We start from the raw sequence: 24,950 nt of genomic DNA on the forward strand, positions 1-24,950 counted from the left end.
AGATCAGCTAAAAGAAATTACCTTGTAGATCGTTCAGCTACAAACAAATCACCCTGTAGAAAGATCAGTTAGAAGAAGTTACTTTGTAGAGAGTTCAGCTATAAAGAAACCATTTTGTAAAGAGCTCAGCTGCAAACAAATCACCTGTACAGAATTCAGCTACGAACAAATCACCCTTTAGAGAGATCAGCTAGAAGAAGTTACCTTGTAGATAGTTCAGCTACAAACAAATCTCCCTGTAGAGAGATCAGCTAGAAGAAATTACCTTGTAGAGAGTTCAACTACAAAGAAATCATCATGTGGAGAGTTCAGCTGCAAAGAAATCACCACTGCCCAAATTTCAAGGCAATAGCTCTTTCCAATCTGAAGTTATCAATTGTCAAAGTTGGCAAATTGGATGTATGTGGAAGGCCCCTTTTCGCAAATCCGGTCCCATATGTATTATATGTATAATTTGTAAATTTACTGATAAAATATTTAAAGTACATCTACTTCATCTTTTCTTCTTCCTGTAGTAAAGAAAAAAAACATAGGTTAAAAAAGTCCCAAAGCTGGCCATAGGCCGGCTTTGGGGTATACAAATACAAAAAGAAATGAAATCTAATCCAAAACAGCCAAGCTGTAAAAAAAGTGTGCGGCCCTCAGAAAGGCTATGGTGAAAAAAGATGTGAAATCCAAGGTGGCGGCCAAGAAATGGCTGTGATGGTAGGTTAATGGTAAAAATTTTAATAACAACAATTCAGGTGAATTTTGGTGCCGCTTGGTCAATTGGCACAAAAATTCACCTGAATTGTCGTTATTAAAATTTTTACCATTAACCTACCATCACAGTCATTTCTTGGCCGCCACCTTGGATTTCACATCTTTTTTCACCATAGCCTTTCTGAGGGCCGCACACTTTTTTTACAGCTTGGCTGTTTTGGATTAGATAGATCTTTCTGCTACACTAAGAACACTCTTATTGTCAGGTCTCAAAATTGACGCTGCTTCCTTCATGCCACTGATATCGATTTCCCAGAATTTTTGAAGCAATACATTGACCTTTTCTATGTCTCCAACACTTGTAGAAAGGTAAGTGGGAGCAAAATTCATACTGATATTAGCATGTACGTATATCATTCCCTACAACACCAATACATGTCTATCCTAATGGTGTCAACTGTGCTATTTGTTGTCCAAGTGCACTGCGAATGTCTCTTACAGAATAGTGTAAATATACACAATCCATTCTTATCAAAACATCAACAGTTAAATGTGACCCTAATTTGGGAAACCCCAAGTGTTGTAAGTGGGGCCAATCTCTGGCACATGCATTCCAATCCATGGTCTTCATATCACCTTTGACCCTCTCTACAGTAAAGTCTATAAAAGTTAACCTAGACTTACCATTTAAGCTCTCAGTGCCACACACTACTGGTGTAGTTTCAATTTGGCCATTGAGAACACTAACATTCACCTTTTTGAGATGTTCCTTTAGGCCAAGTTCTGCTGCCACATCAGAATTGATATATTTTGTACTAGTAATACATTAACCTTTCTACCACCATTCTTCAGATGCACTGAAATTGTTCTGAGAGCAATCATACCTGACTTATCTTGTGAAGTGAACGTCACTATAGTAGAGGTGTACCGATATACCGATACATGTCGTATCGGTGGCCGATATAGAAATTGCTACTATATCAGTTATAGCCAATATTGCTGCTGAAAACCGATACAATACACCGATATACGTACAACTGAACCATCTTGAGGACACTGTGCCACATTTTAAACCCTAATGTTTAACATGTTTGGTGTGTACAGTATTAAATGTCTCTGATTGGAAATGTTGTATATTGTGATCACTGTAGTAACCAATACAAACATGTGCTTTATGGTTTATAATAAACAAAGTTTATGACGACTAAATATTAGTACAGGTAAGACTTCTGAGTTAAGAAATACTAATCATAACATTGACTAGTTTTATAGATTAGTCTTGGTGTAACTTTACACCTATCAAGTTTTGTTTCATTATGTGTACACAATTTTATAGATGTACTCACAGATATGTGTACATGTGTTTGGTGTTGATGAGATGACCTGGTAGTGGTGATAATATCATATGTAATTTCTTACAGGATAGAGACACACCCATCCATTTGGCTTTAAGACGTGGTCATGTTGAAGTGGTTGAGAAATTAATAAGTTTGGGAGCTGATGTTAATGTCGTTGATAAAGTAAGTGTTAACTACTAGTGTGACTAAGTGTTTGACATGTATACAAATGATGAAGTGACTATTTCACTTAATTGTTCTGTAATCTACTACTATTAGTGTACATTTTCAAATTCCTTAACAATCATTCCCTTGCGTAGTTAAACATGTAACAAGTGTTAGTAATTTAGTAAAGATCATCTTAAACAATGGGAATCATCATCTGATAATTCCCACTTTAGGATGAGATCTGTGGCATAGTCCATGAGAGTGTACGTACAATATTTAGCACTATAACCAGGATTGCCACTAGCACCATCACCAGACAGCTGTAGCTGACTTGCCCTTAAATTTATTCAACTACGACCTTGCATTGTCATACATGTATATGTGATGTACACAACAGGGTACACATGTAATAGTTGTACCACACCCATGAGGTTTGTATCTGATTTGTAAACACGACACCCGAGGGCCGCAGACCTGAGGGTGAAGTTGTTTACAATTCAGATACAAACTGAATCGGTGTATTCTAACTGTTTTGTGTATGGGGCATGCGCAGATCAAAGGCACCCATTTGTAGCACAGAAGGAACAAAAAATTGCAAGGCTAATATTGGCTACCACTGAGTGCTGTGTACAAGGAACAGTTTTACTGACTAATTATTATCTTGGTGGTTAGTTAATTCATTGTTAGCTAGTTTATTCATTGGTAGCACATTTGTTATGCACGAGTTCAAAGTGCCATCATCGATGCCAATCACTCCAGCCATTGTACTGCTTCGCGTCATTTAGACAGGTGTAGCTGAAGTGTCTGATATTGATTGTTGAGTGGTGCAGCACTATAATAACCTTAGTTAGCTTAATTTATTGATAAATGAGCATGTGGTATACATATAGCGACTGAGCCCAGCTGTTGTACTGCTTTCCAATCATTCAGACGAGTGCAGTGTTGTGTATACATATGTTCAAGAGTAATTTACCTCCTTGTCAGTCCTTGATGTGTTAGCCTTGTATTGTGACTTCCTGTGTTGTTCTGTTGTTTGGTTTCATTTGAAGTCTTTGAACTAATTAGTGGCCATGGCCCAGACTGTGTGGCTAAAAGGGGTACGTACTTAGCCATGTTACAATTATTTGTAAACCAGTTTACAACTGATTTGTAACATTGGCGGCAGCCTTTGATCTGCCCACTCACCATACTACAAACTCTCTCTGTAAATCATGATAACACTTTCAGGTCATACTGATGGCACTTTTTGGCTTGGTTATACCTATCCAATACTGCCGAGATGCCATGTAGGTATTGTGAGGCTGAATTTAGTGTGATGTTTTGGCCAGAAAAGCCCAAGCCTTCATGATCCCTAATATACTGTACTATCATACTGTATGATAGTGAAGTAACTCCAGGCCATAGTTAGCTGGTCTGGTTTGGCCAGATCACTGATCACTATACTCTAATAAATAGAGCAGTGAATGCAATAACTCTAATAGAGCAGTCAACTATATGTTTCAGTTTGCCATCTAAATCTTTCACTGGTAATGTCAGTCAGCAGAATTGCTTCCAAATCCCAAAATTTCTCGGAAAGGAGCAATCTTTTCCCTAGTTTGACATGCTTACACTTGTAGTGTAGCCATTTCCCTCTTTATCCACAACACACATGATACCACTTTTTTCACCTTGCTAAACATGTAACAAGTGTTAGGAATTTAATAAAGATCATCTTAAACAATTGGGATCATCATCTGATAATTTCCACTTTAGCCCATGTGCACTAAATATGGGAAAGGTTTATCTATATATGGGTTTTGTCTTCAAGTGATGACAGTGTACTTTATGATGGGATTGGAAACAATTTTAGTCACACACTAAAATGTCCGTGTTGCGGTTTTTAGTCATTTACAGTCGATAATGACGTCAGATGGCAAGCAGTGTGTTGTTAGTAGTTAGTCTATTTGTTGCTAGCATCACTTCAGGATGAAGCATTTACGCAGTTCTCTGAAGAGTTTGCAAGAGCCATATTTTGGTCAACTTTCCATAGTGACAACATTAGATGTTTACAATATATCTGGATTTATCAATGTCTGTGTAGTGGCTGATTTTTAGTGACCCATGAACACGTAGTGTTAGAAACAGAACTTTGATCTAATCCATACTATACTGCACCGCATGTGTGTCTACAGCTAATAGGACAACACTGTTTCCCAAGATACACCAGGCCACATTCAATTCCCAGGTCATGCTCACTCTATGTTGGAGATTTGCAAGAGGCCTGCATGTAGGCTTTACATGACATCAGACTACGATAAAACAGGTTTTTTGTTCCACCATATGATTTATCCATGCAAACTGTATAAAAATGGTGCAGCCTTCAAAAGCCTGGATGGAAAAAGTTTCAATAACTTTTAGCAAGTAATCAGATTGATTCTAGGCTAGTTTCATGTATTGTTCTTCATGTGAAGTGATGTATAATGGACAGAACATATATGACTGGGCCTGCAAAACCGGGGCATGTGGTCACAAACTGCACCTCATCACACAACAAGTCATATCTTTGTTCTGGACTAGATTATTGATATTCTGTAACTTGTATTAAATAGCCAATTAATGTTTAGTTATGCTACCACTCACCTATTTATGTGCTCTGTTCCTCGGATCTTCATTCTTCACCTCCAGCAATCCATTGATTGAGAAGGGGGGTTGGTAAGTGCGAGGGGCCTCATCTGCCATGGTATATAACCTAGGCAAGGTTATGTAATTCCAGCGGGGCCAAAGTAGGAAGTACTTTTGGTTTATTGATGCTTGGGTAATGAAAGAGTTTAGAGCAGAGAAGCGTCTCTATCCTGGTGTTATACTGTTGCTTACCTAATGCAGCATCATGTCTGAGGCCATTTCGCGATAGTCGGGGTGTTTGTCCCCGAAGATTCTGATTGATGCCCACCACGCGATCTCCCTGCATTTTTGTTTGATTAGGTGGCATCCGACGAACTGGCTATGGTATGAGGTGGAGCTGTAGTTACTATTGGTATTGTGTCCAGCGGCATCGGAGCTGTCCCAGGCGACAGTGACACTGTGCGTGGGCCAAGGTAAGCGACTTGTAGAAACGACCCTGAAGGCGGCTACTAGCATTGTAATATCGCATCTTGTCGCGTCGTCCTCCTTTCCGGAATACTTGTTCCTTGAGGCGGCCCTTCCTCCGGCGTGACAAAGCTCTTCGCTTGCTCAATCCAGCAGTCAACCTTCCCAAAGACGACGACCTTCCCTTTCCTCAGCCGGCGAGAACTACGAGTATTCATCTTGAAGATTTAAAGCCACTGTAACTGGCAAGATTTGATACAACAGGTATGAATTACTGCCAACGTGTTCTGCTCACTGTGTTGTGCATGTGTTGTTCTTATTAGAGCCCACTGTTGCATGCTAATATTTTGGGTACTTGCGCAGCCTACGCTTCACAACATTAACTGTGTTTAATAACTTAAACTTTATTTAAATGTTTAATATGAGTTGAAAAATTGCATGATCATGGGATAACGGCATAAAATGTTACAAGTCAGAAAGTTTAGTAAATTTTCTGTGTCTAATTGACCTATTTTCGCAGGCCAGGTCACATTGTAGTCGAAAACTAGTAACTGCTTATTAGTAATTAGTACAGTGACATTTGTTTTGTATAACCTCATGAGTGTTGTATTGTTTTTTTCATTGTAATGTTACAAAATATTAACAAACAAGTCTAAGTTATATCTAGCCAATGCTGCAAGGCACCAGGATGGTATTGTGAAGGTGTTGTTCAGCCTTAATTATACAACCAAGTACTAAAGATAATACGAAATGCAGTTAAAATTATGTCATTAATAATGAGTAAATAAATAAATAATGTTTGAGAAAACTACAAGGCTTAAGGCTTTGCACTCACTGGGAATAGAATCCATGTTGAACAAAGAAACAATTGTATAATGGGCAGGTGTTTTCATGGAGGTGATAGAAACGTATGACGATTCTATTTAACACCGATCAAAACAGTTAGCACGTGATGCCCACTAGACAAGCGAACTACTGTTTATTTGTGTTTGAAAGTGGGTGACAGCGACTATTTCGATTGGAAGACGAGTGGTTGGTATGCCTGCTTAATAAACAGCATGATTGGAAGTTGCTGCTAATCGCTGGGGGTTAGTTTGTGTTGGTTAAAACACTTTGATAGTCTTGTTTCTTTAGTCTCGTGTAACTAGGGTACCTTCTCTTGTGGAGAAAACCTCACCTGGTAGGCCATTGTGCGAAGAAGGTGCAGTTTCCAGCTGGTAAGTTTGTGTGATGATGCATAGCTCTCCACCTGAAGCCTTTTGGTGCCAGGAGTGCCCAGACTGATCACTGATGTGGGCCCTGAGAAAACTACATAAATATTCACTGCCAAATTGCATCCCATGTACTGAATGCTGATGGAGAGAGCAAACACAACATGCACAAAATGTGGCCTTATTGCTGTGTGCATGGTTGTGCTTGCTATTAACTGCTATTATTATATGTAGCTACAGTCTGCCGCCATCAGTAATGTTACACATACTTGTGCACACTGTCGTATCCATGAAATTCTAGTATTGCATTACAGCCACGTTTGTTCTCCTTTTTTTTTTTGGTCTTGCAGTATATCATCAGCATCATGTGATCATTTTAGTACAAATTACTCAGCTGTTGTTAAATATGTACATAACTCAGATTTCAGTTGTAAGTGAAAGTTGAAATACTCTGCTTTTATCCCAATCTTACCGTGGTCTGTTCTTGGCAACTCCAGCCATGTCTTAATCCAGCGCTCTAATCCATCCTCAATTAAACATAATTATCATGTAACACAAATTGTGTACAATTGCATAAAATTAATGTAATATGTATTTGTTGAATGTTTAAGCTCTACTACTTGTAGGTGTCAGATTCAATACCATGATTCTCACAATTTAAAGTGCAATCTCACATTCTCACATCTCCATGGTCGGATAATCACTGGTTGTAATTACATACTAATGCATCCCTTTAGGTTATGTACCAGTCAGTTTATCCTCTAGAATTGTATTTCTGTGCATCTTTTCTACCTGCAAACACTGTGTTGGCCATGCACTGTTTGTGCATGCCCCATTTGTAGGTTGTCCCGTTGGTGATTGTACTTGGTTGTATTTGCCCCGGGCCTAGAGAAATTAATAATTATAATAAATTAATAAGTTTGGGAGCTGATGTTAATGTTGTTAATAAAGTAAGTGCCAACTACTAGTGTGAATAAGTGTTTGATATGTATACACATGATGAACAAGGGTGTCTTATAGCTTCATAGGTAAGCTACACTGCCTCATGAACACTGTGACTGCTTTATTAGAGTAATTGACTGCTCTATTAAAGTATCTCGATCTTGTATGCAATTTTTTGAATAGGGGGGGCACGTGCCCCTGTGCCCCCTCCCCCTGGATCCGCCACTGTATCTACATATGTGTATTTCTAATTCCAGTGGACACACTTTGACAATAAGTCTCAAATATCGCCCATCGTCAACTACAGATCTTACATGGTCATCCTTTCCTTTATAGACTTCTAGCATTCACCCTAACAACCATTGTCTATAATGCGTTTTATGTGTAATCATTAAACACAATCTCCAGGCTTTATATCTTTCTTTATCTTTAGCCATTTTTGTCTGAGACTTAAACTTTGGATTCATTCTTTCAACCATCAATGCCATAAATGTCAGACAAAATCCTGAATTTGTCACCACCATATTTTAGGGTCATAATCAATCTCATTGATCACTTCAGGTGCAAACTGACCTCCCATTTGACCATTCAGAAAATGGTTTGGTGTTAGTGGCAAATCATCATTCACATTTGCAGACTGGTAAGTTGAAGGTCTTCAATTTATCAATGCCTCAGCTCCACAAAATGCTGTTAACAACTCTTCATCATCAACATTGGCTCTGCTTAGTGTGGCTGTAACTGCTCTTTTTGCTGCCTTAATCACGATCTCTAAGGCCCCACCAAAATGTGGTGCATATGGCAAATTAAATGTCTACTTAATCCCCAAATTTGATATACTGGATTGAATTCTTGGATCGTTGCAAATTGACTCACACAGCTCTCTGTTGGCAACAACAAAATTTGTTCCATTATCAGATAAGTTTGGTACACCTCTTCTGTTTATCATTCTCTGTAAGGCATTTAAAAGGGAATCTACATCAAGTCCATACGCCATTTCTAAGTATACTACCTTTTACACATCATACATTCTCTTTCCCATTCTATAATTTTCTCCCTTTCAGCAATTATCCAAATCTGGTAGACAATGAGATGAGGTTTGGTTAGTACCAGAATTATGGTTTGGTTGTGCTTTACAATTTACTTAGGAACCCAATACTTTCTTGGCAAAATTATTGGATACCTCACATCGTAAGGTAGAAACTCTGCATAAGTCAGCCGCCCATCAGATCACATCACACTATCACCATCCAACAAACACATTAACTTACTATTACTTGGAATCTCCTTTTGCTTGGTCAATGATAAATACTCATCCTTGAAACATTCCGTTTAGCTCATTTGAATAATTTTCTGCATCAACCATCTCTTCTGAACTTAATTCAGCTTCCATCATCTCATTAACTCGCTTACTATTAATGATGAATTGAATGTCCATGCCTTTACTCTAACTAGCTTTCTCCAGCTTTAATACCATTCAGGTTGCAGCCTTCAACACTCTTCTTTTGCTACAGTTGAAACAGCTGTAAATGCTAATAAAGTTTCCACACTTACCTGTGAGCTCTTTGTAATGTTTGTTTTAAGCTCTCTTTGATCTTTGGTGATGATACCATTCCCAAGAGATGTCCAATGATCCTGGCTATCAGAGAGAAATGCAGATCCTTCCCTTCAGTTGAGTCAACTCTGTTAATGTATAGCACCTCATGTCAAATAATCAGCTAGGTTTTCCTTTGTTGGCACATATCTCCATTTTTCAGTGTTTGTAGCTATTTGCTACAAATGATTTGAAGTGCCTACTTCTCACCATAAAACACTTGTACTATCTGTCCAAAATGTGATTAGTTCTTTTCTGATGTTCAGCACATCTAGTGCAGACAAGTGGACTGCAACATTGGTGTTAGTAATGCACGTATCAATGTCAAGCCCCACCCCCAACCCCGGGGATCCCCATACACCTACTGGGGATTTGACATCTACATCTTGGGGCTTTTGACAGTGGCAGTTTTGTTGAACCAAAAAGTGTTTAATAGGTAAATCAAATCCCCTATAGAAACCCCTGGATCTTTAGACGTGGGGACATAGTAGGGTTTTGACTAACTTCTTAGCTCTAGTACTGGCACTGGACTTTGTCAAATCCCTTGTATTCCCCTACCCTACCTGGGAATTGGGGGTGGGGTATGATATTTATAGGTGCATAATAATTTTACAAGCTAGTAAGGATCATTAAAAAGTGCTTAACAATGTGGATCATCATCTGACGTGTAAATTTAATTCTAATTTAGCACATGTATACCTGCAATTAACAATAAATCACTTCAGATTATTATCACATTTGATTAACTCTTTGATGTCCAAGTACCTAATATGTTTAGGCATTGATCAAACTCAACATGTAATTGTAATGAAGCTTTCAATAATACACTCAAATACTACACAGTGGTACACAACAACATTGCTGCTCTGGTATAAACTTAATATACTGTGGTTAAAATATAGGTTATGATATAACGTTTCCAAATGAACTTGTTAGTGTGGATAAAATCTACATAGCCTTTCATGTTATGTAAGTGTTTCTTCATGTCCATCGTCTATTTTTAAAAATGCATAACATCCACTTTGAAGCAAATTTTCACTTTGCCATTCATTGATCTTGCACACTTACAAAACTGCCATAAAATGCGAATGTGATATCCGATTTCCTTGAACATTGGCACTCAGAAAGTGAGTGTATAGGCACATCTTGGTACCAAGTTTGGCTGGAATACGATAAGCAGTCAAGGAGTCGTTAGCAATTATTCACAAAAAATAACACCAATATGTTGTCACGCCTACAGGGTAAATCGCTTATGGGAAGAAGCTGATAATTGGTACGTAGATAGGTTAACTATTGAACCTCAAACCTTTTATGGTTTTAAAGAAATCGAGCTAAATACCACAAAGATACAATGAAAAAACTAACAGTGTGTAACAATTATGCGATCGAGATTAGCTAATAATAAAATGAATACTTGCCATGCCTACCAGACAAACTGCTCTGTGGAATGATTTGAAAATCGATGTACAGATGGATTAATCAGCTTAGAAAGGCCCTTCAATAGTTGAGAAGAATCAGAGTTAAAGCAACAGAGTTATAACACGTAATTTAACTCTGTGTAGCAAGTGTGAGATTGAGATACTCTAATAGAGCATTCACCGTGAAGAGATTTCAGCTAGAAACAAGTTACCCTGTAGATAGATCAGTTAGCAGAATCACGTTGTAGAGAGTTCAGCTACAAGAAAAGCACCCTGTAGACATTTCAACTACAAACAGATCATCCTGTAGAGAGTCAGCTAGAAAACTCACCCTGTAGAGAGATCATCTAGAAGAAGTCACCTTGTAGAAAGTTCAGCTACAAAGAAACCACTCTGTAAAGAGTTCAGATAGAAACAGGTCATCTTGTAGAGAGTCCAGCCACAAACAAGTCACCCTGTAGAGAGTTCAGCTAAAAACAAGTTGCCCTGTAGAGAGTTCAGCTACAAAGAAATCACCCTGTGGAGAGTTTATTTGCAAACAAGTTACTCTGTAGAGAGATCAGCCAGAAACCAGTAGCCTGTAGAGAGTTCAGCTGCAAAAACAAATCACCCTGTAGAGAGATCAGCCAGACAAAGTATCCCTGTAGAGAGATCAGCTAGAAACAAATCACCTGTATAGAATTCAGCAAGTTACCCTGTAGAGAAATCAGCTAGAAAGAAGTTATCCTGTAGGGAAGAATCGGCATGTAATATAATTACTGATAAAATCAAAAATAGTTTATATTAAAAATCTGCTTCAAATCCTTTTCTTTTTCCTGTGGTAAAGACAAAAGAAGATAGGTTTAAAAAGCCCCAAAGCTAGTCTATGGCCATATACAATTACAAAAAGAAGTGATATCTAATCCAAAACAGCCAAGCTGTAAAAAAAGAGTGCGGCCACCAAAAAAGCCAAAGTGAAAAAAGATGTGACCATGGAATGGCTGTGATGGTACAGTAGGTTAATGGTAAAAATTTTAATAATGACAATTCAAGTGAATTTGGCACCAAGACTAAGTGGCACCAATTTCACCTGAATTGTCATTATTAATTTTTTTTACTATAACCTACCATCACAGTCATTTCTTGGTGCCACCTTGGATTTCACATCTTTTTTTCACCATAGCCTTTTTGAGGGCCACACTCTTTTTACAGCTTGGCTATTTTGGATTAGATAATAATAATAAAAAGAGCATGAACAAAATGCTCAAAATAGCAGATTTCAGTTCTTTAGAAAAAACTACTTTTATCAGACTTCATATTTGCTAGTAGACGTAAAGTTTTTCTAAATTAATTTATATGGTTTCTTTTGAAGTTAGAAGATGTTTTTAGGTGGTGTATAGGTAAGTGTTCTATTAGGATTTTTGAAAAAAGGTGATCTCTATTATGAACCACTACCATGGAACATGATACTCACAGATATGTGTACATGTGTTTGGTGTTGATGAGATGACCTGATAGTGATGATAATATCATATGTTATTTCTTACAGTATGGAGACACACCCATCCATTTGGCTTTAAGATGTGGTCATGTTGAAGTGGTTGAGAAATTAATAAGTTTGGGAGTTGATGTTAATGTTGTTAATAAAGTAAGTGTTAACTACTAGTGTGACTAAGTGTTTGATATGTATACACAAGATGAAGTGACTACTTTAACTGTTGGTATGCACAGTATGAAATGTCCTTGAAATGTTACTTGTCGTTAGCATAAAATTTCACTAAATATATAACTTAATAGCAGCTTATTGGAAGCATTTTAGGTTACACTGTAGTTTGAGCTTGGTTATACCTCACCAACATTGCCAAGGTACAGTGAAAGTAGATTTTGAGGCTGGTTTCTGGTTAATACAGCAGCTGGCAGTAGTTGCCAGTTGACCTTCAGATCTTGTAATTATCTCCCTTGATTTGTCTAATGTGCTTGTACATGTGTTGACTATATGTTAAAGCATTGCCGCAATTGTTATATGAAAAATAATGCACCAGGTCTGCGGCCGAGATACTTATAAAGCACGAGGCGAAACTGAGTGCTTTATTACCATTGAAGCCAAGCGCCGAGTGCTTTATTGTTCAGATCGCACAAGCAAGGCAATGGTTTAAATGATTTATGGAACTTTCTAGTTGTGTAGCTTCACCATACTAGGGCTCGTAATTAACATGCGTTGTACGAATTATTAGCAGCCTGAATGCACACAAACTAGTTTTAAAAAGTAACTCACGTATAGCTCACCATAGTTTGGCATAGTAGACGTTCATCGCATATTTTGGCAAGTTTTTGTCACATCCCACAATCAATTCTATTGTGAACATTGTGAAGTATTTCCATGATATCTCCAGGATTTGTCCGTTTACATTAACAAACATAACAGCAACGTTACCTTCTCCCACCCATCATCGAAGCATTTAGGTATGTCTTTAAAAGCAATCCAGTGGTAGAACTCGTATTGGCTGGGATGATTGACCACTCAGCGCAGCGAGGGCTATCAGCCTTCACTGGCTTGAGTGATTAGTTGTTCTGGTGTGAATGCCGCGGACTATTAGCCTGTACCTAAAGCACGTGGGCAACTGTGCTTTATTGCCCACAATGAATGCTTTATTGCACGCATAATGTGCTTTATTGTACGAATAAAGCACTCTTTGCAGTGCAATAAAGCACTGTTTGCCCTAAAGTGTACTTTATGAAATTTAAAGTGCACTTTTTCCTTTGATTTCGCCCACGCAAAGTTCTATAAATGATCTGTAAATTAATAAATGAATAAATAAATAAATAAATTTTGTTTTGTGCGAGTGTGCACACCCACATGATCCTTATTAATATACAGTACTATCATACTTAATGATCCTATGCAATGATGTTAGCACTTAATCATAACTCAACATGTAATTGTAATGAAATCATCTTTTAATAATACACCTCTTAGTGTAACTTTACACTTCTCAAGTTTTATTTCATTATGTGTACACAATTTTGTAGATGTGTTCACAGATATGTGTACATGTGTTTGGTGATAATGAGATGACCTGATAGTGATGATAATATCATATGTTATTTCTTACAGTATGGATACACACCCATCCATTTGGCTTCAAGATATGGTCATGTTCAAGTGGTTGAGAAATTTATAAGTTTGGGAGCTGATATTAATGTTGTTAATGAAGTGAGTGTTAACTACTAGTGTGACTAAGTGTTTGATATGTATACACGTGATGAACGAGGGTGTCAGGGTAGGTGTGACCAGTGAGGCCAGAGCCTCACCACATTTTGGATAAATTTTTTTTTTTAAATTAGACCAAAATTAAATGTAGTTAACGTGCAATACTTGACATTTATTTAATGGACAGAAACAACTTCCTGTTTTTTTCTCAGAATAGCTTCATGTCGAATAAGTGCCTCCAACATTTTAATAGTTTTGGCTTTGTTTCTCTTTGTAGCTGCTACATACATTAAACTCAAATGATAACATTTAAGAGTTAAACAGTATTATGGAAGTGCTGTCTCCAGTTTTGTCATTGAACATCTGTCAGTAAGTACCAGCTTTTAATTTTACCTATTATGCTATGCTGCGGTGTTATTAATTTTTCCCCACTGTGCTCATGATTATGCTCAACATTTATGCCTTATAGCCCTTTTTTCTGATGTCTTGTCCTTTCTGAATGTGCAGCAATACTTTTGGCTTGCATAGCACTGTTTAAAATTAAAATAATATATTGCTGTAAGTAAATCTTTATTATATGTGGCTGTGTTATCAAGACACGCAGTAGTGTGTCGTGCAGCCCAAGAAGCTGGCGCACCACACTGTGAGTATATTGACAGGAAGAAAGGAACCGCGATTTGCACACATATGTAGCTCTCTGATCCCTTATCTCAAATTTGCTACAGAAGTGCCAGCTAAGTAGGGGAGTCTACATACCAAATTTGAAGAAAGTTGTTCCACACATTTCTGAGATACAAGCGGTCAAAATTTAATTTTAATTTTTTTGTTTTGTTTTTTTTCTTCATTTCGCACACTTCTCAAATTCCACCATAAAACACCAATGCATGCTCCAATCTGGCTGAAATTTGGCACACTTAAAGGGCTCATTACAGTGGATCTCAGAACCAACTTTTGTAGGAATCCGATGAACATTCATGGAGTTATGATTGATTATTATAAAATAAGGTTGAACTTCTGTCATGCCCATAAGGTAAATCCCTTGGAGGAATGAGTTGAAAATGATGGAGTAACCATCGTAGGAGTGTTTTTTGTGGTTTAAAAGGAATAGAGATAAAGACCATAGAGATATGACACAAAGTGTCACAATTACGTGATCGAATTTTATGAATAAAAAACTGATGTTTTTCATACCTACCAGGCAAACCGCTTAGAGCAATGAGTGGAAAATTAGTATGTAGCTGGAATAATCATGATAGAAAGTCCTTGCAGTAGTACAGAAGAATCAGATTACAAACCACTTAGCTAGTTATGATTCGAAAGCGAATTACATGTAGCAAAGCGAGATTGAGATACTCTAATAGAACAGTCACCCTAATAGAGCATTCAGCTGCCTAATAGAACAGTCACCATGCAACCACAAATAAATCGCTCTAGCAATGTAGACCATTATAAGTCACCCTGTAGGGAGATCAACTTGAAACCAATTCACCCTATAGAGAGTTCAGCCACAAACGAATCAGAGTTCAGCTACAAGCAATTAAGTCAACTTGTAGAGAGCTCAGCTAGGAACAAGTGACCCTGTAGAGAGATCAGCTAAAAACAAATCATCCTGTAGAGAGCTCAGCTAGAAAAGCTCACCCTATAGAGAGATCAGCTACAAACAAGTCACCATGCAGACAGTTCATCTACAACAAATCACCCTGTTAGATCAGCTAGAAACAAGTCACCCTGTAATAGATCAGCTAGAAATAATTTACCCTGTAGATAGATCAGCTAGAAACAAGTCACCCTGTAGAGAGATCAGCTAGAAATAATTTACCCTATGGATAGGTCAGCTAGAAACAAGTCACCCTGTAGAGAGATCAGCTAGAATCAAGTCACCATGCAGACAGTTCAATCTACAACAAATCACCCAGTTAGATCAGCTAGAAACAAGTCACCCTGTAATAGATCAGCTAGAAATAATTTACCCTGTAGATAGATCAGCTAGAAACAAGTCACCCTGTACAGAGATCAGCTAGAAATAATTTACCCTTTAGATAGGTCAGCTAGAAACCAGTCACCATGTAAAGAGTTCAGCTACAAACAGATCACCTGGTGGAGAGTTCAGCTAGAAACAAGTCACTCTGTAGAGAAATCAGATCACCTGGTGGAGAGTTCAGCTAGAAACAAGTCATTCTGTAGAGAGATCAGTTAGAAGAAGTTGCTTTGTAAAGAGTCCGGCTACAAAAAAATAACGCTGTAGAGAGTTCAGCCACAAACAATGCAAGTACCCTATAGAGAGATCAGCTAGAAACAAGTCACCCTGTAGAGAGATCAGCTAGAAGAAGTCACGTTGTAGAGTGTTCAGTTACAAAGAAACCACCATGGAGAGTTATGTGATAAATATATGTATTATTTATATAATTTGTACATTTACTGATAAAATCAGAAATATCTAAAGTACATCTGCTTCATCTTTTCTTATTCCTGTGGCAAAGAAAAAAATATAGGTTAAAAAGTCTCAAAGCCGGCCTATTGGGGTATGCAAATACAAAAAGAAGTGAAATCTAATCCAAAACAGCCAAGCTGTAAAAAAAGTATGCGACCCTCAAAAAGGCTATGGTAAAAAAAGATGTGAAATCCAAAGTGGCGGCCAAGAAATGGCTGTGATGGTAGGTTAATGGTAAAAATTTTAATAACAACAATTCAGGTGAATTTTGGTGCCGCTTGGTCAATTGGCACAAAATTCACTTGAATTGTCGTTATTAAATTTTTACCATTAACCTACCATCACAGCCATTTCTTGGCCGCCATCTTGGATTTCACATCTTTTTTCACCATAGCCTTTTTGAGGGCCGCACACTTTTTTTACAGCTTGGCTGTTTTGGATTAGATTGCTATATCTATAAGTAGTTTCATCATGATACAGTTGATGTATGAACAGTGGAACCTGTCTAAGCCATTTACCACAGGGCCAAAATTTCTTGGCTGTAATGTGCAGGTAGCTGCTTAATAGATGCTTTGCAAAACCACGCCCTCTTCATAAAACCATGGAAACCACAATTGAGGCCTACAAGTATTAATTATTGTGAATAGTTGCAATTATGGCTTCCAAGTTGATGGAAGCGGATATTCCTGGTGCTTCCTTAGAAGGATAAGCCCCAGAATATTTTAAGATAGCAGAGCTGAAATTTTGGTTGCACTGTCATGTGCTATGTAGTACAGCAGCATAGTCCAACATATCAAACCTATTGTGCACTTTTTGATAAAAGCACCAAAATTGGTACACATGTAGACTAACTCCTAACGAACATTTTTGGATATGGAGGCGCTTGCAGTTTTGTTCGTGGTAGCCGTAGCAACAATTTATAATATGGATGCCATAATGCATATTATTTAGTTAAATCAGCATCAGTCTTCCATTTTTTTAAAGACAACAGTGAACAAATGGACAAGAAAACAACTACACAATAACAAGAAAACATGAATTGAGCATGTGCACACAGAGCACATGGCATCTATTCTAATTGAAGCACTCTGAAGTTCAGTACTTTCTGGTTTAGTTTGTTAGCGAATGTTCTAAAGTTAGCAGTCCAAGAAAGGTTTGTGTGCATGTTATTTTTATGTATTTAATACATAAGCAATACATTGACCTTTTCTATGTCTCCAACACTTGTAGAAAGGTAAGTGGGAGCAAAATTCATACTGATATTAGCATGTACGTATATCATTCCCTACAACACCAATACATGTCTATCCTAATGGTGTCAACTGTGCTATTTGTTGTCCAAGTGCACTGCGAATGTCTCTTACAGAATAGTGTAAATATACACAATCCATTCTTATCAAAACATCAACAGTTAAATGTGACCCTAATTTGGGAAACCCCAAGTGTTGTAAGTGGGGCCAATCTCTGGCACATGCATTCCAATCCATGGTCTTCATATCACCTTTGACCCTCTCTACAGTAAAGTCTATAAAAGTTAACCTAGACTTACCATTTAAGCTCTCAGTGCCACACACTACTGGTGTAGTTTCAATTTGGCCATTGAGAACACTAACATTCACCTTTTTGAGATGTTCCTTTAGGCCAAGTTCTGCTGCCACATCAGAATTGATATATTTTGTACTAGTAATACATTAACCTTTCTACCACCATTCTTCAGATGCACTGAAATTGTTCTGAGAGCAATCATACCTGACTTATCTTGTGAAGTGAACGTCACTATAGTAGAGGTGTACCGATATACCGATACATGTCGTATCGGTGGCCGATATAGAAATTGCTACTATATCAGTTATAGCCAATATTGCTGCTGAAAACCGATACAATACACCGATATACGTACAACTGAACCATCTTGAGGACACTGTGCCACATTTTAAACCCTAATGTTTAACATGTTTGGTGTGTACAGTATTAAATGTCTCTGATTGGAAATGTTGTATATTGTGATCACTGTAGTAACCAATACAAACATGTGCTTTATGGTTTATAATAAACAAAGTTTATGACGACTAAATATTAGTACAGGTAAGACTTCTGAGTTAAGAAATACTAATCATAACATTGACTAGTTTTATAGATTAGTCTTGGTGTAACTTTACACCTATCAAGTTTTGTTTCATTATGTGTACACAATTTTATAGATGTACTCACAGATATGTGTACATGTGTTTGGTGTTGATGAGATGACCTGGTAGTGGTGATAATATCATATGTAATTTCTTACAGGATAGAGACACACCCATCCATTTGGCTTTAAGACGTGGTCATGTTGAAGTGGTTGAGAAATTAATAAGTTTGGGAGCTGATGTTAATGTCGTTGATAAAGTAAGTGTTAACTACTAGTGTGACTAAGTGTTTGACATGTATACAAATGATGAAGTGACTATTTCACTTAATTGTTCTGTAATCTACTACTATTAGTGTACATTTTCAAATTCCTTAACAATCATTCCCTTGCGTAGTTAAACATGTAACAAGTGTTAGTAATTTAGTAAAGATCATCTTAAACAATGGGAATCATCATCTGATAATTCCCACTTTAGGATGAGATCTGTGGCATAGTCCATGAGAGTGTACGTACAATATTTAGCACTATAACCAGGATTGCCACTAGCACCATCACCAGACAGCTGTAGCTGACTTGCCCTTAAATTTATTCAACTACGACCTTGCATTGTCATACATGTATATGTGATGTACACAACAGGGTACACATGTAATAGTTGTACCACACCCATGAGGTTTGTATCTGATTTGTAAACACGACACCCGAGGGCCGCAGACCTGAGGGTGAAGTTGTTTACAATTCAGATACAAACTGAATCGGTGTATTCTAACTGTTTTGTGTATGGGGCATGCGCAGATCAAAGGCACCCATTTGTAGCACAGAAGGAACAAAAAATTGCAAGGCTAATATTGGCTACCACTGAGTGCTGTGTACAAGGAACAGTTTTACTGACTAATTATTATCTTGGTGGTTAGTTAATTCATTGTTAGCTAGTTTATTCATTGGTAGCACATTTGTTATGCACGAGTTCAAAGTGCCATCATCGATGCCAATCACTCCAGCCATTGTACTGCTTCGCGTCATTTAGACAGGTGTAGCTGAAGTGTCTGATATTGATTGTTGAGTGGTGCAGCACTATAATAACCTTAGTTAGCTTAATTTATTGATAAATGAGCATGTGGTATACATATAGCGACTGAGCCCAGCTGTTGTACTGCTTTCCAATCATTCAGACGAGTGCAGTGTTGTGTATACATATGTTCAAGAGTAATTTACCTCCTTGTCAGTCCTTGATGTGTTAGCCTTGTATTGTGACTTCCTGTGTTGTTCTGTTGTTTGGTTTCATTTGAAGTCTTTGAACTAATTAGTGGCCATGGCCCAGACTGTGTGGCTAAAAGGGGTACGTACTTAGCCATGTTACAATTATTTGTAAACCAGTTTACAACTGATTTGTAACATTGGCGGCAGCCTTTGATCTGCCCACTCACCATACTACAAACTCTCTCTGTAAATCATGATAACACTTTCAGGTCATACTGATGGCACTTTTTGGCTTGGTTATACCTATCCAATACTGCCGAGATGCCATGTAGGTATTGTGAGGCTGAATTTAGTGTGATGTTTTGGCCAGAAAAGCCCAAGCCTTCATGATCCCTAATATACTGTACTATCATACTGTATGATAGTGAAGTAACTCCAGGCCATAGTTAGCTGGTCTGGTTTGGCCAGATCACTGATCACTATACTCTAATAAATAGAGCAGTGAATGCAATAACTCTAATAGAGCAGTCAACTATATGTTTCAGTTTGCCATCTAAATCTTTCACTGGTAATGTCAGTCAGCAGAATTGCTTCCAAATCCCAAAATTTCTCGGAAAGGAGCAATCTTTTCCCTAGTTTGACATGCTTACACTTGTAGTGTAGCCATTTCCCTCTTTATCCACAACACACATGATACCACTTTTTTCACCTTGCTAAACATGTAACAAGTGTTAGGAATTTAATAAAGATCATCTTAAACAATTGGGATCATCATCTGATAATTTCCACTTTAGCCCATGTGCACTAAATATGGGAAAGGTTTATCTATATATGGGTTTTGTCTTCAAGTGATGACAGTGTACTTTATGATGGGATTGGAAACAATTTTAGTCACACACTAAAATGTCCGTGTTGCGGTTTTTAGTCATTTACAGTCGATAATGACGTCAGATGGCAAGCAGTGTGTTGTTAGTAGTTAGTCTATTTGTTGCTAGCATCACTTCAGGATGAAGCATTTACGCAGTTCTCTGAAGAGTTTGCAAGAGCCATATTTTGGTCAACTTTCCATAGTGACAACATTAGATGTTTACAATATATCTGGATTTATCAATGTCTGTGTAGTGGCTGATTTTTAGTGACCCATGAACACGTAGTGTTAGAAACAGAACTTTGATCTAATCCATACTATACTGCACCGCATGTGTGTCTACAGCTAATAGGACAACACTGTTTCCCAAGATACACCAGGCCACATTCAATTCCCAGGTCATGCTCACTCTATGTTGGAGATTTGCAAGAGGCCTGCATGTAGGCTTTACATGACATCAGACTACGATAAAACAGGTTTTTTGTTCCACCATATGATTTATCCATGCAAACTGTATAAAAATGGTGCAGCCTTCAAAAGCCTGGATGGAAAAAGTTTCAATAACTTTTAGCAAGTAATCAGATTGATTCTAGGCTAGTTTCATGTATTGTTCTTCATGTGAAGTGATGTATAATGGACAGAACATATATGACTGGGCCTGCAAAACCGGGGCATGTGGTCACAAACTGCACCTCATCACACAACAAGTCATATCTTTGTTCTGGACTAGATTATTGATATTCTGTAACTTGTATTAAATAGCCAATTAATGTTTAGTTATGCTACCACTCACCTATTTATGTGCTCTGTTCCTCGGATCTTCATTCTTCACCTCCAGCAATCCATTGATTGAGAAGGGGGGTTGGTAAGTGCGAGGGGCCTCATCTGCCATGGTATATAACCTAGGCAAGGTTATGTAATTCCAGCGGGGCCAAAGTAGGAAGTACTTTTGGTTTATTGATGCTTGGGTAATGAAAGAGTTTAGAGCAGAGAAGCGTCTCTATCCTGGTGTTATACTGTTGCTTACCTAATGCAGCATCATGTCTGAGGCCATTTCGCGATAGTCGGGGTGTTTGTCCCCGAAGATTCTGATTGATGCCCACCACGCGATCTCCCTGCATTTTTGTTTGATTAGGTGGCATCCGACGAACTGGCTATGGTATGAGGTGGAGCTGTAGTTACTATTGGTATTGTGTCCAGCGGCATCGGAGCTGTCCCAGGCGACAGTGACACTGTGCGTGGGCCAAGGTAAGCGACTTGTAGAAACGACCCTGAAGGCGGCTACTAGCATTGTAATATCGCATCTTGTCGCGTCGTCCTCCTTTCCGGAATACTTGTTCCTTGAGGCGGCCCTTCCTCCGGCGTGACAAAGCTCTTCGCTTGCTCAATCCAGCAGTCAACCTTCCCAAAGACGACGACCTTCCCTTTCCTCAGCCGGCGAGAACTACGAGTATTCATCTTGAAGATTTAAAGCCACTGTAACTGGCAAGATTTGATACAACAGGTATGAATTACTGCCAACGTGTTCTGCTCACTGTGTTGTGCATGTGTTGTTCTTATTAGAGCCCACTGTTGCATGCTAATATTTTGGGTACTTGCGCAGCCTACGCTTCACAACATTAACTGTGTTTAATAACTTAAACTTTATTTAAATGTTTAATATGAGTTGAAAAATTGCATGATCATGGGATAACGGCATAAAATGTTACAAGTCAGAAAGTTTAGTAAATTTTCTGTGTCTAATTGACCTATTTTCGCAGGCCAGGTCACATTGTAGTCGAAAACTAGTAACTGCTTATTAGTAATTAGTACAGTGACATTTGTTTTGTATAACCTCATGAGTGTTGTATTGTTTTTTTCATTGTAATGTTACAAAATATTAACAAACAAGTCTAAGTTATATCTAGCCAATGCTGCAAGGCACCAGGATGGTATTGTGAAGGTGTTGTTCAGCCTTAATTATACAACCAAGTACTAAAGATAATACGAAATGCAGTTAAAATTATGTCATTAATAATGAGTAAATAAATAAATAATGTTTGAGAAAACTACAAGGCTTAAGGCTTTGCACTCACTGGGAATAGAATCCATGTTGAACAAAGAAACAATTGTATAATGGGCAGGTGTTTTCATGGAGGTGATAGAAACGTATGACGATTCTATTTAACACCGATCAAAACAGTTAGCACGTGATGCCCACTAGACAAGCGAACTACTGTTTATTTGTGTTTGAAAGTGGGTGACAGCGACTATTTCGATTGGAAGACGAGTGGTTGGTATGCCTGCTTAATAAACAGCATGATTGGAAGTTGCTGCTAATCGCTGGGGGTTAGTTTGTGTTGGTTAAAACACTTTGATAGTCTTGTTTCTTTAGTCTCGTGTAACTAGGGTACCTTCTCTTGTGGAGAAAACCTCACCTGGTAGGCCATTGTGCGAAGAAGGTGCAGTTTCCAGCTGGTAAGTTTGTGTGATGATGCATAGCTCTCCACCTGAAGCCTTTTGGTGCCAGGAGTGCCCAGACTGATCACTGATGTGGGCCCTGAGAAAACTACATAAATATTCACTGCCAAATTGCATCCCATGTACTGAATGCTGATGGAGAGAGCAAACACAACATGCACAAAATGTGGCCTTATTGCTGTGTGCATGGTTGTGCTTGCTATTAACTGCTATTATTATATGTAGCTACAGTCTGCCGCCATCAGTAATGTTACACATACTTGTGCACACTGTCGTATCCATGAAATTCTAGTATTGCATTACAGCCACGTTTGTTCTCCTTTTTTTTTTTGGTCTTGCAGTATATCATCAGCATCATGTGATCATTTTAGTACAAATTACTCAGCTGTTGTTAAATATGTACATAACTCAGATTTCAGTTGTAAGTGAAAGTTGAAATACTCTGCTTTTATCCCAATCTTACCGTGGTCTGTTCTTGGCAACTCCAGCCATGTCTTAATCCAGCGCTCTAATCCATCCTCAATTAAACATAATTATCATGTAACACAAATTGTGTACAATTGCATAAAATTAATGTAATATGTATTTGTTGAATGTTTAAGCTCTACTACTTGTAGGTGTCAGATTCAATACCATGATTCTCACAATTTAAAGTGCAATCTCACATTCTCACATCTCCATGGTCGGATAATCACTGGTTGTAATTACATACTAATGCATCCCTTTAGGTTATGTACCAGTCAGTTTATCCTCTAGAATTGTATTTCTGTGCATCTTTTCTACCTGCAAACACTGTGTTGGCCATGCACTGTTTGTGCATGCCCCATTTGTAGGTTGTCCCGTTGGTGATTGTACTTGGTTGTATTTGCCCCGGGCCTAGAGAAATTAATAATTATAATAAATTAATAAGTTTGGGAGCTGATGTTAATGTTGTTAATAAAGTAAGTGCCAACTACTAGTGTGAATAAGTGTTTGATATGTATACACATGATGAACAAGGGTGTCTTATAGCTTCATAGGTAAGCTACACTGCCTCATGAACACTGTGACTGCTTTATTAGAGTAATTGACTGCTCTATTAAAGTATCTCGATCTTGTATGCAATTTTTTGAATAGGGGGGGCACGTGCCCCTGTGCCCCCTCCCCCTGGATCCGCCACTGTATCTACATATGTGTATTTCTAATTCCAGTGGACACACTTTGACAATAAGTCTCAAATATCGCCCATCGTCAACTACAGATCTTACATGGTCATCCTTTCCTTTATAGACTTCTAGCATTCACCCTAACAACCATTGTCTATAATGCGTTTTATGTGTAATCATTAAACACAATCTCCAGGCTTTATATCTTTCTTTATCTTTAGCCATTTTTGTCTGAGACTTAAACTTTGGATTCATTCTTTCAACCATCAATGCCATAAATGTCAGACAAAATCCTGAATTTGTCACCACCATATTTTAGGGTCATAATCAATCTCATTGATCACTTCAGGTGCAAACTGACCTCCCATTTGACCATTCAGAAAATGGTTTGGTGTTAGTGGCAAATCATCATTCACATTTGCAGACTGGTAAGTTGAAGGTCTTCAATTTATCAATGCCTCAGCTCCACAAAATGCTGTTAACAACTCTTCATCATCAACATTGGCTCTGCTTAGTGTGGCTGTAACTGCTCTTTTTGCTGCCTTAATCACGATCTCTAAGGCCCCACCAAAATGTGGTGCATATGGCAAATTAAATGTCTACTTAATCCCCAAATTTGATATACTGGATTGAATTCTTGGATCGTTGCAAATTGACTCACACAGCTCTCTGTTGGCAACAACAAAATTTGTTCCATTATCAGATAAGTTTGGTACACCTCTTCTGTTTATCATTCTCTGTAAGGCATTTAAAAGGGAATCTACATCAAGTCCATACGCCATTTCTAAGTATACTACCTTTTACACATCATACATTCTCTTTCCCATTCTATAATTTTCTCCCTTTCAGCAATTATCCAAATCTGGTAGACAATGAGATGAGGTTTGGTTAGTACCAGAATTATGGTTTGGTTGTGCTTTACAATTTACTTAGGAACCCAATACTTTCTTGGCAAAATTATTGGATACCTCACATCGTAAGGTAGAAACTCTGCATAAGTCAGCCGCCCATCAGATCACATCACACTATCACCATCCAACAAACACATTAACTTACTATTACTTGGAATCTCCTTTTGCTTGGTCAATGATAA

At 38.0% G+C, this 24,950-nt stretch overlaps 1 protein-coding gene across 1 annotated transcript in view; it reads left to right on the plus strand.

Moving 5' to 3' along the window:
• The window catches only part of LOC136245266 (uncharacterized), a 248,123-nt gene that overhangs the window by 139,945 nt on the left and 83,228 nt on the right, over nucleotides 1-24,950 (plus strand). The window contains exons 9-12 of the mRNA XM_066036756.1: nucleotides 2,124-2,222; nucleotides 11,964-12,062; nucleotides 13,530-13,628; nucleotides 18,343-18,441. Coding sequence (XP_065892828.1) covers nucleotides 2,124-2,222; nucleotides 11,964-12,062; nucleotides 13,530-13,628; nucleotides 18,343-18,441 — 396 coding nt within the window. The remainder of the gene's footprint in view (nucleotides 1-2,123; nucleotides 2,223-11,963; nucleotides 12,063-13,529; nucleotides 13,629-18,342; nucleotides 18,442-24,950) is intronic.

The sequence above is a fragment of the Dysidea avara genome, chromosome 15 (assembly GCF_963678975.1).
Source record: "Dysidea avara chromosome 15, odDysAvar1.4, whole genome shotgun sequence".
NCBI lineage: Eukaryota > Metazoa > Porifera > Demospongiae > Dictyoceratida > Dysideidae > Dysidea > Dysidea avara.